Source organism: Canis lupus, chromosome 14 (genome assembly GCF_011100685.1).
Source record: "Canis lupus familiaris isolate Mischka breed German Shepherd chromosome 14, alternate assembly UU_Cfam_GSD_1.0, whole genome shotgun sequence".
NCBI lineage: Eukaryota > Metazoa > Chordata > Mammalia > Carnivora > Canidae > Canis > Canis lupus.
The window spans coordinates 20960994-20977431 of NC_049235.1; the positions used below are offsets into that span (position 1 = coordinate 20960994).

The window sequence follows — 16438 nt, forward strand, 5'->3', positions numbered from 1 at the left end:
TTGGAGTGGAGTCTTTTGGGTTTTCTAAATACAGGATTATGTCAACTGCGAAGAGGGAGAGTTTGACTTCTTTCCCAATTTGAATGCCTTTATTTCTTTTTGTTGTCTGATTGCTGAGGCTAGGACTTCTAGTACTATGTTGAATAACAGTGGTGAGTGGACATCCCTGTCGTGTTCCTGGTCTTAGGGCAAAGGCTCTCAGTGTTTCCCCATTGAGAATGATATTCAGTGTGGGCTTTTCATAAATGGCTTTTAAGATATTGGGGAATGTTCTCTCTATCCCTACACTTTGAAGAGTTTTAATCAGGAATGGATGATGTATTTCGTCAAATTCTTTCTCTATATCTATTTAGAGGATCATATGGTTCTTATTTTTTCTCTTATTGATGTGATCTATCATGAATGTTGAACCACCCTTGTATCCCAGGGATAAATCCCATTTGGTTGTGGTGAATAATCCTCTTAATGTCCTGTTGGATCCTACTGGCTGGTATTCTGGTGAGAATTTTTGCATCCATGTTCATCAGGTGTATTGGTCTATAATTTTCCTTTTTGGTGGGGTCTTTGTCTTGTTTTGGGATCAAGGTAATGCTGGTCTCATAGAAAAAGTTTGGAAGTATTCCCTCCCTTGTAGTCTGAAAATAGGCAGGGGACAATCCCAGTCTTTTGGTAAGACCTTAAGACCTTAAGACCTGATTTGTGACTCAGTATGTGGTCTATTCTGGAGAAAGTTCCATGTGCACTTGAGAAGAATGTGTATTCAGTTGCATTAGGATTAAACGTTCTGTATATATCTGTGAAAACTATTTGGTCTAGTGTATCATTCAAGGCCTTTGTTTCTTTGGTGATACTCTCCTTAGAAGATCTGTCTTTTGCTGAGAGTGCTGTTGAAGTCTCCTACTATTATTGTACTATTATTGATCTGTCTCTTTACTTTGGTTATTAATTGATTGATATACTTGGCAGCTCCCACATTAGAGGCATAAATATTCATGATTGTTAGGTCTTCTTGTTGGATAGACCCTTTTTATGTATGATAGAGTGTCCCTCTTCATCTCTTATTACAGTCTTTGGTATAAACTCTAATTTATCTGATATGAGGATTGCCACCCCAATTTTCTTTTGAGGACCATTTGAATGGTAAATGTTCTCCACCCCTTCATTTTCAGGCTGGACATGTCCTTAGGTCTAAAATGAGTCTCTCGTAGACAGCATATAGACGAGTCTTGCTTTTTTATCCAGTCCTATACCCTGTGTCTTTTGATGGGATCATTTAGCCCATTCACGTTCACAGTAACTATTGAAAGCTATGAATTAATGTCATAGTATTACCTATATAGTCCCTGTTTTTGTGGATTGTTTCTTTGGGTTCCCCCTTTCTTTTACAGGGTTCTCCTTAGTATTTCTTGCAGCCAGTTTGATGGTCACATATTCTTTCAGTTTCTGTATATCCTGGAAGCTCCTTATCTCTCCCTCTATTCTGAATGACAGCCTTGCTGGATAAAGTATTCTTGGCTGCATGTTTTTTCTCATTTAGTACCCTGTATATACCATGCCAGCCCTTTCTGGCCTGCCAGGTCTCTGTGTAGAGGTCTGCTGTTAATCTGTTATCTCTCCCATATAACTTAAGAATCTCTTGTCTCAAGCTGCTTTAAGAATTTTCTCTTATCTTTGAAATTTGTAATTTTTACTATTAAATGTCAAAGTGTTGAATGGTTTTTATTGATTTGGGGGGGGGTGTCCTCTCTATCTCTTGGATCTGAATGCTGTTTCCTTCCCCAGATCAGGGAAGTTCTCAGCTATGATTTGTTCACATATACTTTGTAGTCCTTTTTCTCTCTCTCAACCTCTTCTGGAATCCCAATAAGACGAATATTCTTCCTTCTCAAGCTATCATTTATTTCCTAAGCCTTTCCTTTTGGGTTTTTAATTGTTTTTCTCTTTTTTCCTCAGCTTCCTTCCTTTCCATCAACTTGTCTTCTATGTCACTCACTCTCTCTTCCACCTCATTAACCCTAGCAGTTAGAGCATCCAGTTTGGACTGCATATCAGTATTTTTAAGCATTTTAATTTTGGCCTGATTAGATCTCAATTCTGCAGTAAAAAAATCTCTAGAGTCCTTTATGCTTTTTTTCCAGAGCCACCAGTAATTTTATAATTGTACTTCTTAATTATATTTCTGATGTTGTATTTAAATCCATGTCTAGCAATTCTGTGGCAGAGTATTACTTCTGATTCTTTCTTTTGTGGTGAATTCTTCCTTCTATTCATTTTGTCCAGTGCAGAGTGGCTGTATGAGTGAGCAGAGTCAAAAATATCAACCACTACCTAAATAAAACATAGATGATTCTGAAGACGTCAGAGACCAGAAAATAAAAGAAAAAAGAACAAAACAAAATAAAACAAATGGATTATTAAAGTGAAAAACAAATTTTAAACTAGTAAGAATAAAAAAACAAAAACAAAAAACAAAGAAAAAAGGGGAGTGAGGAAGTGGTGGTGGATAGAGAATATAGTCTCCCTGAGGGGACCCAGAGGGTGATCCTCTGGATTCTGAGTGTATTTTTTAAAATTTATTTATTCATTAGAGATACACACAAACAGAAAGGCAGAGATGTAGGCAGAGGGAGAAGCAGGCTCCCCACAGGGAGCCCAATATGGAACTCCGTCCCGGGACTCCACAATCACACCCTGAGCTAAAGGCAGTGCTCAACCACTGAGCCACCCAGGCGCCCTGGTTTCTGAGTGTATTTTGTTCTGTATGTTAGAAGATACTCAATTCCAAATTTATATAAACCAACAAAATATATATAAGACACAACGTCAAACACAAAAAACAGAAAGAAGAAAAAAAGAGGGGGCAGAATGGGAAGTAACAGAGAATATAGTCTCACAGAATGAACCAACATGGTGTTCCACTTGGTTCTGGTGTATTTTGGTCCATGTGTTAGAAGGTACTAATATAAGACAAAACAAGACAGAAAAAAACAAAAACCCATAACCCATATATCTACCAAAATTAAATTGAATATGTTGAAGGGAATCCAATAATGAAGAATATATCTAAGACATGTAATTGTAGAAATATGAAAGTCAAAAAGGAAAAAGCTTAAAAACAAAGAATTGGTGAAATATTGTAGTTAAGGCAGGAAAAGAGAAAAAATACTGGAAATTTTTAACCTGAAATATAAACAAATTGCAATGAAAAAAACCTCTAGCTGTATATACTATTTTCCCTGAGTCCTGGAGCTTTCCAGTATTGCTTGGTCAGCAAACTTGCTCTTCCCTGTTCTTGCAGCAGCTCTTCTTGGGAGGGGTGGGCTGTGCTGATTCTCGGGTGTCTGTGCCTGAGTGGAGATGCTCTGCCCCTTGCCAGGTGGCCTGGCTCAGTGTGAGCTGTTTATCCTGTGAGGCCTTCATTCCCTACAGGCCCCACCTCTCTGAGGTGAAAAGCGAAAAGAAGCAAAAAAAATGATGGCAGCCAGATCTCCAGCTCTGGAGCCAAGAGCTCCCCATGAGTACTGAAGTGCAGTCTCCCAGTACACACTAGCCTGGATTCTCCTGGGGGCAGGCACGAATGCACTGATCTGTACAAATTGAAGGGTGCCCAGCAGCAGGAGAGTTCTCACTGTCCTGTGCTCTCCTGGGGTCCACATCTCCCAAAGCAAATGGAGGATACCCGCCTCCATCCATTGCCAGGCTCTAGGGTAAAGGGAGTTCCAGTGCCAGCCCACAAAATGCCCTGGAGGGTTGTGGTGTTCCAGCCCTTTACTGAGATCGGACCATGGCTTGTGGTGAACTTTCTCCTGGGTGCTCCTATTCTTACTGTGTTTCTGGGAATATTGAGGCTTCACTGCCCCTCCTGCAATTCTGCCCTATTTCCCTGCTGAGCATGTTTCAGTCAGGGAAGACCCAGGCATGGATTTTTAAAGTTCCTTCTTTTCCAGGGCTTGCTTTCATGCCCCAGCTTTCCTAGGCTTTCCACAGCTTGGCTTGTCGCAGCTCCACTTTCGCCCAGCTTGTTGGAGCTCCCATTTCGGGCCTGATTTGCCCATCTTGCCACCGTTCCCCTCCCTCTCCTTTTTTTCTTCACCTTCCTACCTTGTCAGAAGAATCACTTTTCTCTCTGTAGCATTCCAGGTGTTCTCTCTTTACATCTCAGGTCAAATTTGTAGGTGTTCATGATGTTTTGAAAGTTATCTAGGTAAATTTATAGGACCAGATGAATTGAGGACCCCCTACTCTTCCACCATGTTGCCTCCTCCCATGGTGAAGGTTCTTTTTTGAGTCTCTTGTGTGTTTTTTTTATTTATTTGTTAAGAAACTTGCACAGAAAATGTCTTGCTTATTACGAAGTTGCTATAATTTTCCCACCAGAAGAGACTATATCATTGTATTGCTTCAAATATTTATGAATACATAAAAAGGAAATTATTTATAAAGCATGAGACCAGACCTAACCTAATTTGTTTCCTTGATTCTTCCACATAGACTAATACAACCTGTTATGTTCAAAAAGTCACATTTTCAAGATTTTGGATGATTTTCTGCAGTGTTTACAGAAAAGTTATTTTTATGTATTCACATTTTTTTTCTTTTCTTCCAAGGAAACCAACATGTCTGACAAAAGTGACTTAAAAGCTGAGCTAGAGCGCAAAAAACAGCGCTTAGCACAGATAAGAGAAGAGAAGAAACGGAAGGAAGAGGAGAGGAAAAAGAAAGAGGTAAATACTGGGTATTGGGGTGTTGTAGAGAAAAAGGAAAATCACTTGATTATGAGGGGTGGTCAAATGAATAAAGAGGATGCTCTAGAAGAATCCTTCTATGATTTCTGAATAAAATGAGTGGTTATCTATATACTCAGCCTCATAAGATCATTGTCACCTGCTATGTGCTGGTCAAACACCACCCATGGTCCAGAGGTCCCCAAGTCCCAGATTCACCCCAGATTTGAATAGAAATCTGAAAGTGGTCTATGAAATCTCTGTTGTTAGATATTTCTTCTCTGTTCTGTATCTTGGTTTCCTATCCTTAAAATGGGAATAGTAATGTATCTTTTTTGTGGAGTTGTGAGAACTAAAAGAGCTAATCTTATAAAGCACTTAGTAGTACCCAGGCTCTACTTAGTGTTTAATATGTGTTAGTTTAATTCTTGCATCTTTTAAACTACCAGGCAGAATGCTTTAGGAGAAAAATAGAAAAATGATGCCAGTAGATTTCCATGGTTTCCTAAAGGGTATGTATTTCCCAGGGTGTAAACAAGGATCCTAGATGAGACAGGAGGAAAGCTTCATTCCCTCCCTTTGTGAGAGGGTAGATAGTACAGCAGTAGACTCTGCCCTGTGGACGTAGAATTATGACATGTTAAGACTAGAAGAGAGTTCAGAGACTTTCCATTGAAACCCTTCTTTATGCCAACAAAGCAGCAGAAACCCAGAGATGAAATACAGCTTTTCTGTCTGCCACACCCAGAATCCAGGACTCTTGCTTTTCCAGGTTAGTGTGTTGCTGTCATATCATGTTTTCTTCTACTATCTCGATCCAACAGATAATTTGTTTTTAATTCTCCAATTTGTTGTGGTCGTGTAGAAATAGCCCACATCTGGTACAAAAACCAGATGCCAAAGGTAGTTTTGAATAGCTTTCTGAGAAGGAAACTTTATATAGTGTGATACAGTGGTGTGTATAGAAACCAGAGCTGCTTCCATACTCAGTTTTTCTGTAAGGAAAAAGAAAATGTATTTTGATGCCTTACAACCTAAATAAGTGTTATTTCATACAATAAGGCGAGAGACCAAGGTAACATTACGATTCATAACAATTATTTCCCAACAAAGTAAAACATAATTGTAACTGCATTTTAGCCTTCTGGCATCTTGCATCTATCTGTTCCATTACACTTTGATTGATGTCCTGGTTTATTTGTCCTTGACAGCGTGCATAACGTTTTTCTCTTGGCAATCTTTGCTGTTATATATGCAGTCTTTGAGTGAAACAGAGGTGAGAATTGACAAGGAATGGCTATTCATTTCCATGCAAAGCCAAAAAAAGCATTAGGTTGTTATGCTTCCTTTCCTTCAAATGTCAACACTTACTATAGTTTTAAAGCACCTGTTATCCTTTACTAATAACCAGTTTCCTTTTAAACTGACATTCTAATATCCAACTTGAATTTCATAGAATTACTACAAAATGTGATGTGGTATGGGAAATCTGATTCCAAATTATGCTGTCTGCTTCGTCTTTGTCATTTTACACATTTGGTGTTGGGGGTGGGGGGCGGTAGGGAATTACAGGCAAACAAGAGTGATAGAAACAGGCCACCCTTTTTGTTTTTGTACCAAGCAGCTTTTCCTGATGGAGATGTGGTTTGTTGCACAACAGACGGAGCCCTGAGAGATGGGCAGTGGCAGGCAGTGGGGAGCGGGTTACACCTGAGTGCTACGTACTCCTGGATCTGGATTAAAGTCACATAATCTTAGTTTCCACATTTCCACGGGTTTAAGCCTGTGAGGTCTTCACCTTGCTCCAGGGGCTCCTACGGCAATAGAGAGCCTTTGTTTTCCATCTCTACGTTTTTAATTCGAAAGTTCCAAATGGGGCCAGACTTTGGAAATCACTGGACTATACCATCTTTATTTTTTTTAAAGATTTTATTTATTCATTCATGATAGACAGAGAGAGAGAGAGAGAGGCAGAGACAGGGAGAGGGAGAAGCAGGCTCCCTGCCGGGATCCTGACACAGGACTCGATCCCCGGACTCCAGGATTGCGCCCTGGACCAAAGGCAGGCGCCAAATTGCTGAGCCACCCAGGGATCCCCTATAGCATCTGTAAAGCCTGTTCTGTCCCTCAGCAATCCATTTCCCCCTGCAAATGATCTTTCGTTGATGCAATCAAAGAATCTTTTGTAGACTATGATGAGTTGGTTTGTCTGAGCAGACAGTGCAGTGTAACAAGGGCAGTAACACTCAGTGGTTAAGCACAGAGGCTTTTGAGTTGAACGTGGCTGGGGAACCTGGCTCTGCCCTTCACATAATGGCTTTGAGTGAATATGGGGCCTTACTAAACCTGTTTTCCCTTTTGTAAACGGAGAAAAGATCGGTGCCTACCTCATGGAGTTCTGTGAGGATGTACGGAGATCCTGTAGCGCAGTGAAAGGCACAGAGGCACTGGTCAGTAAGAAACAACTGTTATTTTGTTCCTGAGGTTGGCTACTAGAACAGGAGATTGAGACTGGTACAGTTGGCTGCTACATTTATTAGGACCCTGCCAATGACTCTATCTTCCAAAAATGTCCCAGAATTGGAAGAGTCTTATAATTCAAGACCCTAGTTTCCTGTAGTTATATCATTTCGTAGGTGCAAGAAACCTGGAAGGAATCTATTCTGATCCTTTTTTTTAGAAGATTTTAAGTTTATTTATGTATGTATTTATTCATGAGAGACACACAGAGAGAGAGAGAGAGAGAGAGAGAGAGAGAAAGAGGCAGAGACACAGGCAGAGAGAGAAGCAGGCCTCATGCAGGGAGCCCGATGCAGTCAGTACTTGATCCCAGAACTCCAGGATCACGCCCTGGGCATGAAGACAGGTACTCAGCCACTGAGCCACCCAGGTGTCCCTGATCCTTTTGTTTTCAAATGAGGAAACTGGGCTACAGAAGTCTAAGCCTTAGAGATAGTCTCCCTGACCTCCATCCAGGCTCAGCAAGGATCCCCCTCTTCCAGCCCATGAGACAAAACAGAAACCTAGGGTCACTCTTCATACCCCTTCTCGTGGTCCTCAGATCCTGGACAGACATGACTGCATTCTCTTTTCTCCTCCATCTCCTTTCTCCCTAAATCCACATTCTGGCCAACCTCAGCTACGTACATATCACCTAATGGGCCACACTCTCTTGACAGAGAGTTTGTGAATATTTCTTCTGCCTGTACCTTGTATTCTCCTATTTCTCCTTATTGTCCTTCATCTGGCTGTTAACTACATGTCTTTCAGTTCTCACCTCAAACTTCCTCCAGAAAGCCTTCTCTGATACCTTCCCCGCCCTATGACTAGTTAGTCCTGCCCCTATCTTTGACCTTTATCAAGCCATTTAGCACAGAGCATTGTATTTGCATTTTCACTTGCCTTACTCTCCCCATAGAGTGCAGGCTTTTGAGGAAAGGGCTGTTATTCTTCATCAAGTGAATATCTAGTCCAGATTGGGCCACTTGGCAGGACTCCAATAAAGGATTATAGGGTGAGTGCATGAGTGAACACACAACTAGTTAGCACTAGTCTGAGACCCTGGTCTCAGACACCTTTTCCAAACATCTGGAATTCTTTCATCCAAACATCCTTGGAAATTCTGATCTTGAGTCTATGTGATGCTCACTGACTCCTGAGTTAAAGACTTTATAGTTTTTGTGGTGTTTGTGGAGAGTTAGAAATAGCCTTCATCTTACAGGTTTCATTTTTTACTTTATTTAGGCTTATATTTTAAATAAAGCAAGTTTAGGACAGAAAGGGAACAAAATGCTCTTTAATGCTAATCTGAGTGCCTGTTTTTACCATGACTGAAAACACATGAATTAGGACCACCCAGGTTGATTATCTCCACAGAATCTAGAAAACTGTATGTGTATAAAATTACCACTTTCTGCTTCTTTGGATGTCAACTGCTTTCTTGGTTGTGGTATAATAGATGAAACCTGATTTTAAAATAAATATAGTGGCCACTATTTAAGACTCAGACCCAGTTTCAGGAAAAATTGGCTTTAATGCCATGAGGTGTGCTTGTTGGGGCCACCCTGAAGTTACGTCCTGTCCTTGGCCTTCTACTGAATTGCTGTAAGGTAGGATGGATAGATGTTTCCTGGCCTGTCCTCACATGTTCCTCTGATAACTATGGAGCTGTCTTGAAAAAGTGATGGACAATTCTCAGCTGACAAATTTTCTTTCTTTGATTTTCCTTTCTGGGTTTCAGCTGTGATTACTCTTCACAAACAGAAATATCATTTGCTGGGAAAAACACCTAGCACATTTTTAAACTGCTAGCACTGCAAAATCACTCATACTGAGTCATTAAAACATATTAGGATTCTGTGGTAATTCCAAGAGGAAAATCAGAACTTGCGGAACTAGTGTACTTGGTAGAACTAACTGCCCTGGATGAAGTAACATTGTGTAGCTGATGCCAATTGGTAACATAGGAGTTGCCTTAATTTCCAATAAGCCCCAGTTATTTAACTTTGCATTTTTCATGGTCAACTTTGAGTGCTGATAGCTTGCTTAAGTAAGCTTCTGTTACATCCAAATGGGTGTTTAACCTTACTCGTATTTGTTATTATATTGCCTCTTTCCTTAAGAATTAAGGAAGGCGGGGGGCACCTGGGTGGCTCAGTGGTTGAGTGTTTGCCTTTGGCTCAGAGTGTAATGCCAGGGTGCTGGGATTGAGTCCTGCATCAGACTCCCCACAGGGAGCCGCCTTCTTCTGCCTATGTCTCTGCCTCTCTCTGTGTGTCTCTCATGAATAAATACATAAAATCTTAAAAAAAAAAAAAAAAGAATTAAGGAAAGTGAAAGGCAGAAAATGAGTTTTAGAGGCACACCTTATAAGAAATGGGGTGAAATTTCGGAAATGGGGTTCAGATGTACTGTTTTGCAATGTATGGTTATGCATGTTGACATGTGATTTACCCTCGAGGGTGTTTCTTGAATGCTTAATGATTAAAGTTAGAATACATAGAAAAAAAAACAAAAACAAATTCTGTGCTTCTCTGCATAGAACATCCATGACAGAAAGTTATAGATAATATGCCCTGTGTTTATTGGAAAAGAAAGGACTAGCAGATCTTGTTCTGTTCACTCTACTTAAGATCCATTAGAACCTCTGTTTCATTACCACCAGCACTCTGTTGTCCCTCACTACATTTTTGTTGAAAGAATGAGGAAAGGTTAATGAATCTTTTTGTTGCTAGGAAATCAAAATGGCTTTGTTATGAGCACTGGGTCACTGGAAGTTGAGAGGCCTCCTCCTAGAAGGGCTTGCTGAATGTGGTGCAGTGGTGGAAATTGGCCTGAAGGATGTATAATTCTGAAATTCTCTAGCTATCGAATAACAATTACCAAAGGCAGATATTAGTACATTTAATCAATACATTTTTTTAAATTGAGCATCAATTATGTCAAGCCAGGATCTAGATGTGAGGAGATAGTGGTGAATGGGATAAAACACATATCTGTTCTTTGTAAAACTGGCAGTCCAGTTAGGGCTAAACTCTTTACCATGAAGCCATATTGTTTCCTACCAGCTTTCCAAGGCGAGTTTTGCTCATCTAAGTTTTCCATTTGTATTTTAGTAGCTGCTATAGTAATTCCTTGTTTTGGGATTTCCTCCATCCTTCTTTCAACTTCATGAATGTGGATGTTGATTTAGATTCTCACCCTGCGAAGTCCTTTTCCTCATCGGAGTTTTGTCTTGGCCTCTGTTGTGTGTATCCGTTGTGGAACTTGCTTCAGTAATTCAAATGTGAAATAACTGGAAAACAACGTGAATTTCTCTATCTTCACAGATACAGATGAAACTTCCATCTCACAATGTTGGGTTCCCTGAAAGTGCGGGAGATCCTCTCATTCGCCCTCATCAGCCCCCAAAATGGCAGGTTTACCTCTAATGACTGATAGACTTCAAAAATATGAGAGCATTCTAAGCTTAAGGCGGATAATAACAAAGTGTCAAGCGCAGCAGTATGTGCAAAGATGCATTTTGCTTACGATCAGGGTGTTATGTTATCATCTGAGAGTAAAGCAAAAGTTGCATGAACTGTTTCTGCTTTAGATGTCACAATATAAATTATATTTTCGGTACTTGGAAATGTACTCTGTACCTTTGAAGCAGATGATATACCTGTTAGGGTACCTAACTTAGCCCTGGGGAGGAAGGTGCATCTGGTAACTATAATAGGTTTTTGACAAGCTTTAAGAGAGCTTCACTTTTGTAAACTAACACAGCTTTGTCCTGAGGTAGCACATGAAATAGGATGTTGCCATGTTTCAGATGTGGGACAAAGGCCTTGTCTTAAGTAGTTAACTGTGTTAGGAAAAAGAAAAGAGACCTGAATGTTTAATGACCCCAGAATCCCACCACTGACCTTCTTTAACCTGTATTTTGACATCACTGTCCTGTAGAAACCACAAATGGGGCATAGGATCTGTCTATGAGAGACTCACACAGGATGTGTTTTTTTTTGACAGGACTTGGGAAAGAAAATTCTTCTAAATTATTTTTTTGTTTTATATTTTTCTAAATGATAATTTTCTCCTTTGAGTTAATGGGTTTAATGGAAGCCTATGAAAATCGGAATGAAGTAACACATGTCAATATTGCTCACATGCCTTAATAAACATTGTAGCCTGGCTTATTTTCAACCATGGCAAACTTAGATTGCTGATACAAAGAATATATTTTACAGTTACAGATTTCATAGCTAATTTTCTTTTTTAGCCATATCCCTGTAATTCTTTGTTTGCATAATTCCAACATGGGATGTGAATATTACAAACATACACTCATCAAGAACTGATAGTATGTCTTCCCAGAAGGGATAACAAGGTTGAAAAAAACAAACAGAATTTTCTTAAAAATCTGTATCCCAGTCAGAAATACTTAGCCTGATGGTTTCTTTCAAAATCGGGTGAGAGAAATTTTCATACAAGGTGACAGAGGCAGGGAAAAAAAAACTTCCAACCAAAAGAGAAAGCACTGGGTTAGTAATTATTAAATGGAGCAGTTACCATGTTTTTTCTTCCTTTATACACATGATTATGTCTGTTGAGGGCTTTTACTTGGACTTCACAGCCATGCATTTACCATTTTCAGTTTGAGCCAGGAAAAGCATACATTTAGTTCTGTTATTAACTTTTCTTTCTGGCATCTGATCTTTTTAGGCTGATATGCAGCAAAAGAAAGAACCTGTTCAGGACGACTCTGACCTGGATCGCAAACGCAGAGAGACAGAGGCTCTTTTGCAAAGCATTGGTATATCGCCGGAGCCCCCGCTAGGTACTTAAACAGTGATAACTGTTTTCTTAAATTTGATTTGCATGTGATATACCATGTCCAGCATTTACTATTCTTTTATGTCTCTTTTCTTTTTATTTTTAAGGAAATTCTGTGGCTTATAGTTCAGGTATATTTATGTTTTGAATTGAGGGGGCTGGAAGGAGATGGGAGGACAGATTATAGAGTTGTTAGCAATTTGCTGCTTATTGACTGATTATATGGTCAACCTTCTCTACTGTGTTCTAGTAGATTATTTTATACTGTTAGATGAGTTACCACATTGTAAATACAAGAAATCCTGGAGTTTTTTTTTGTTTTTTTTCCTTAAATTGTTCTTCATTTCCATCACTGAATCCCAGCCTCTCTCTGCCAACCTAAATACTGTGAATCTGGTTATGAATTTCATAACTACCGCAGGCCTAGAGTTATGCCATGATGAAAATAGAAAGCTCAGTGGGAAATGTAAAGGAAAACTGAAAATAGTGACAGATTAGCAGCTACTTAACAAGTTTAAATTTATTCGACTCTATTGTAGATCTTGGTTTCACTGCTAATTGGCATTCTCACTGCAATACCCCTCCTCCAACTCATTCATTTGTAGTTAATTGTTCATGATTTCATTTGTCACTGGGGTCTGGATATTGAACCATTTGTTTTGTTTGTGTTGAAGGTAAACCTCTACATGATGTGTTTGTTCTGTCAATTATTTATCTTTCATGGATAGTTTATTTTTCTTTATCCATTTGCTTTCCTTACATCTCAGGATTACCTAGGGTGTCTGTAAAACTACATGATAGCCAATGTAGAAAGAAAAAAAAAAAAAGGAGAGAGAAAGAAAGGAAGAAAGAAAGAAACTTTAAAAAATAATGCATCTAAATAAATGCAATATCAGGTCTCCATTTCAAAATGATTTGTTTTCTTCGAATCCCATCATTGGCTTTTATATTTAAATAAATTTTCATTTATTTCCATAGTTAAACTATGAATAAAAATCATCCCATGTACAACAAAATGACAAGTATTATTTATTTATTTATTTTTGACAAGTATTTTATAAATATAAATAAGAAAAAGCAATATATAATAAGCCTATGAATTATTAAGTATTGCTGGATATAATTTAATATATAAACACAAACTAAACCACCATAAAAAAGCATTTTATACTGAACCTCACTTTGTATAGGTAAGATCATATGTCTCACAATGATAGAAGAAGCCCCTATAGGATGTTGATTAGTCCATTCAGCTGCTGTATGGTGTGGAAGATATAACCTGTGGGATATTTGACTGACGAACCTTCTTTGAGGAGCCAATAGACTTTTTAAAACTTAGTTGACCCTGTGGCATAATTTAGACACTTTGCAATAATCTATTGTATTTTGGCCTCAAAATAACCTTTGAAATTGTGTTGCATATAAACACTGGTCAAACACCATAGTAGTATGTCCTGCTTTCCTCTATTCTACATAAAACCAGCAATTACACTTTAAGAACAAAACAGTTAAATATCTCTAAACCATGACCACCATTACCAAATTCTGAGCTATCGCTGCATTCCTACCAGGGGACCTGGCAAGAGGAGAGCCCATTTTCAATTTTCATCCATCTCTCCAACTTACCCTCTGACTTACTGCAGAGGGTAATCAGTGAATTAATTGTGGGACCACATGAAATTCGTAATTTCTTGACAGATCCGCAGTTGTGTTATAGGATTTGGACAAAATAGTTAAACCCTTTACTCTATTAAGTAAATAAAAGGAAATTGCACATGATTGAAACCAAATGGGAACCTACACTTAGGTATTGAAGTTTCTTTCTGCCCATATATAGCTTCTTTGGCCTGTGTGATACTGAGAACCCATTGAATTCATCTGGCCTGGAGCCATCTTGGTTATTTGGTGCAGCTTCTATCTGAGGGACATTTGGCTTGTACCTGAAGTATAGTGAAAAGAAAAATGCATTTGCATTTCCTTTAGCTTTTTTTTTTTTTTTTTTTTTTTTTTTTATGATTCTTGTTCTCAGATTTTCAGCTTGCACTAACCTCTGTCTTTGAACTTCTCTCTCCCATCTTCAGAATGGCGGTTTACTTATGTGCCCATGGCAGTGCCTTTCAGGGCTGCTGGAGGCAAAGGAAAATAAGTTTCAAACACAGTAAACAGTACAATGGGATGAAACTACTAATTAAATGTAAAAATAAAGCAGCCTGGCATTTTCCTTTGTTTTGAAAGACATTTTTAAATTACCAGGTTCAACATTTACCCTTTCTCTATCTGTCACTTAGTCTCTCATTGCAAACACAGTTTGTATTCCACAGAGAATAGATTGCCCTCTGATATAGACATAGAACAGCTTTAACTGATTCTCCTTGGCCATTTAAAATTTCACAGTATTACTTATTTCATAATCTTTCAGAGTTTTATAGACACCCATTTTATTTTTTAATAGGTCACATCTATGCTAACAAAATAAAGTGGAGAATTAGAATTATCCAGATAGTTCACCCTAGAGAGATATTTGACCTGAAATATCTGGATAGCTGTTTTGATTCTCCATTTCACTTTGTTAAGGTGGACATGGCCTTAGAATCCCTAAGTTAATTTTGTCTAAATTCATTTCAAATTTTAATTTCCAAAATGTGAAAAATTCACTTGAATTTCTTTCTTTTCTTTTCTTTTCTTTTCTTTTCTTTTCTTTCTTTTCTTTCTTTTCTTTTCTTTTCTTTCTTCTTTTCTTTCTTTCCTTTTTTTCCCCCCTTTATCCCATCTTAATCTCTCCTGGCCATACAACCACTTTAATTTGGGTCCATTTGTTTTGATCTGTCTGACACTGCTCTTCCCCAGTGCAGCCGCTGCATTTTTTAACATGGGATACCTGTTATTTTCATTATTTAGTCCCAACCCCTATGTCTCCCTCCTCGAAATCAGTGAGCACTCCTAGTGAAGCCGGAAGCCAAGACTCAGGCGACCTGGGACCACTAACAAGGTAAGAACTGTTCCTTTACAAAGGCCATAGTGAATGTCAATAATATTAGAAAACAGAGGCCTAAAAAAAACCCCACACCAATGCCATTCTGTTGTGCACTGTTAAATTAAGTCCATGCATCTGCCTGTATACTCAGCCAGTTTATGTTTAAATTGATGGTGGCTTGCTATTTTAGTGGCATAGAAATTATTTTGAACACTAGAAATGATAAGCCTATAATCTTATGTTTCTTAGAGCGAGCTAATTGAGAACCATGTGTCTTGTTTGACAAACACAAGTACATCTATTAGCTTTGGCTTAAAAAAAAGAGAAGGACCAAAGGCAAATGGAATATATATCCAGTTTCTCATTATTCTACTTTGGTTTTGGTTTCCATGGGAATTTTTGTGAAGAGAACACTGAGATGTTCTAACCCTAAATTTAATTTTTTAAGTATGCTGTTTATTAGCTTAATAGAGTTGAATAGAATTCCCACGTGCCATGCCCATAGATAGGCAGGTGGTATAAATGAATGGGGCTTGGGGGCCTGTGGTGACTGGTTAGGAAGCACCCTTTCATGAAGGTCAGATGGTCTCCTCACAGCTCACACTGGTTGACTCATGTGGGAATATGGACCCAATTTTTCGACATCTTTCAATTTTTCTTGAGAAGCTAAAAATTCACATATTTATGCAATAATCTCCTAAATGTTCAATGTTAATGACTTTGTTAAAGTAATTGTGGGCCAGATTTCACCAGTGGGCTGGCAATTTGTGACCTCTGTCTTTGACTCTTAATTTAAAAAAATCATAAAATACTTTACTAAAACTTCAAATGAAAGAAGAAACAATCATCTGCTACACTACTGTTCTAAAAATCAGCCTTTGCCTTGTCTATGTACCTTTCAATCCTTGTTCACTTGTGTACATTTTTTTGCTACAAGTATGTTACTGGGTGAGAGGTATAAAACTTTGTTTTTTCTTTTTCCATTTAATACATTATCATAAGCATTGTCTTTTGAAAGTACATTGTTTCCATATAGGCCTAGGAAATTTTGGTAGAGAAAAGTATGGAGATCAGAAAAGTCTAGAGTTTGCGTGAGTTATAAGGGTTTTAGTGTTGTGTATGTGTGTCTGTGTTTGTTTGTTTTTTTCTTCCTGAAACCGGCATGAAAGACTGGAATTGTCTCACCCATATCTACCTCTTGGTATGTTTCAGAGTTGAGTATTTTGTTTTAATAGGGTGTTTTTAAACCAGTGGACACTGCTTTCTTTTCTTTTCTTTTTTTTTTTTCTGCAAACGAACGAGGGTTTATTTACAAGCTCGAACTTGGGTCCAAGTATACCCGACACAGGACACAGCGGAGCAGGGACTTGGACCCCAAGGGGGGTTCCAACTTAGTTTTATGGGCTGGTCTAGGGGACCTCCAGAA

At 38.6% G+C, this 16438-nt stretch overlaps 1 protein-coding gene and 1 long non-coding RNA gene across 13 annotated transcripts in view; one reads left to right on the forward strand and one right to left on the reverse strand.

Moving 5' to 3' along the window:
• DYNC1I1 (dynein cytoplasmic 1 intermediate chain 1) overlaps positions 1 to 16438 on the forward strand; it is a 311119-nt gene that overhangs the window by 33696 nt on the left and 260985 nt on the right. For 4 of the 8 annotated variants that reach the window (XM_038556867.1, XM_038556870.1, XM_038556869.1 and 1 more), the window contains exons 2-4: positions 4608 to 4724; positions 11928 to 12042; positions 14886 to 15027. In XM_038556867.1, coding sequence (XP_038412795.1) covers positions 4617 to 4724; positions 11928 to 12042; positions 14886 to 15027 — 365 coding nt within the window. In that variant the 5' untranslated portion in view covers positions 4608 to 4616. The remainder of the gene's footprint in view (positions 1 to 4607; positions 4725 to 11927; positions 12043 to 14885; positions 15028 to 16438) is intronic. The other 4 variants (XM_038556868.1, XM_038556872.1, XM_038556871.1 and 1 more) reach the window with 1 other exon arrangement.
• Positions 1 to 16438, reverse strand: part of LOC111098764 — an 81024-nt gene that overhangs the window by 16706 nt on the left and 47880 nt on the right. For 2 of the 5 annotated variants that reach the window (XR_005369401.1, XR_005369398.1), the window contains one exon: positions 14087 to 14161. This is a non-coding gene — a long non-coding RNA (uncharacterized LOC111098764). Of the gene's footprint in view, positions 1 to 13233; positions 13979 to 14086; positions 14165 to 16438 lie in introns of those variants that run through there. The other 3 variants (XR_005369400.1, XR_005369399.1, XR_005369397.1) reach the window with 3 other exon arrangements.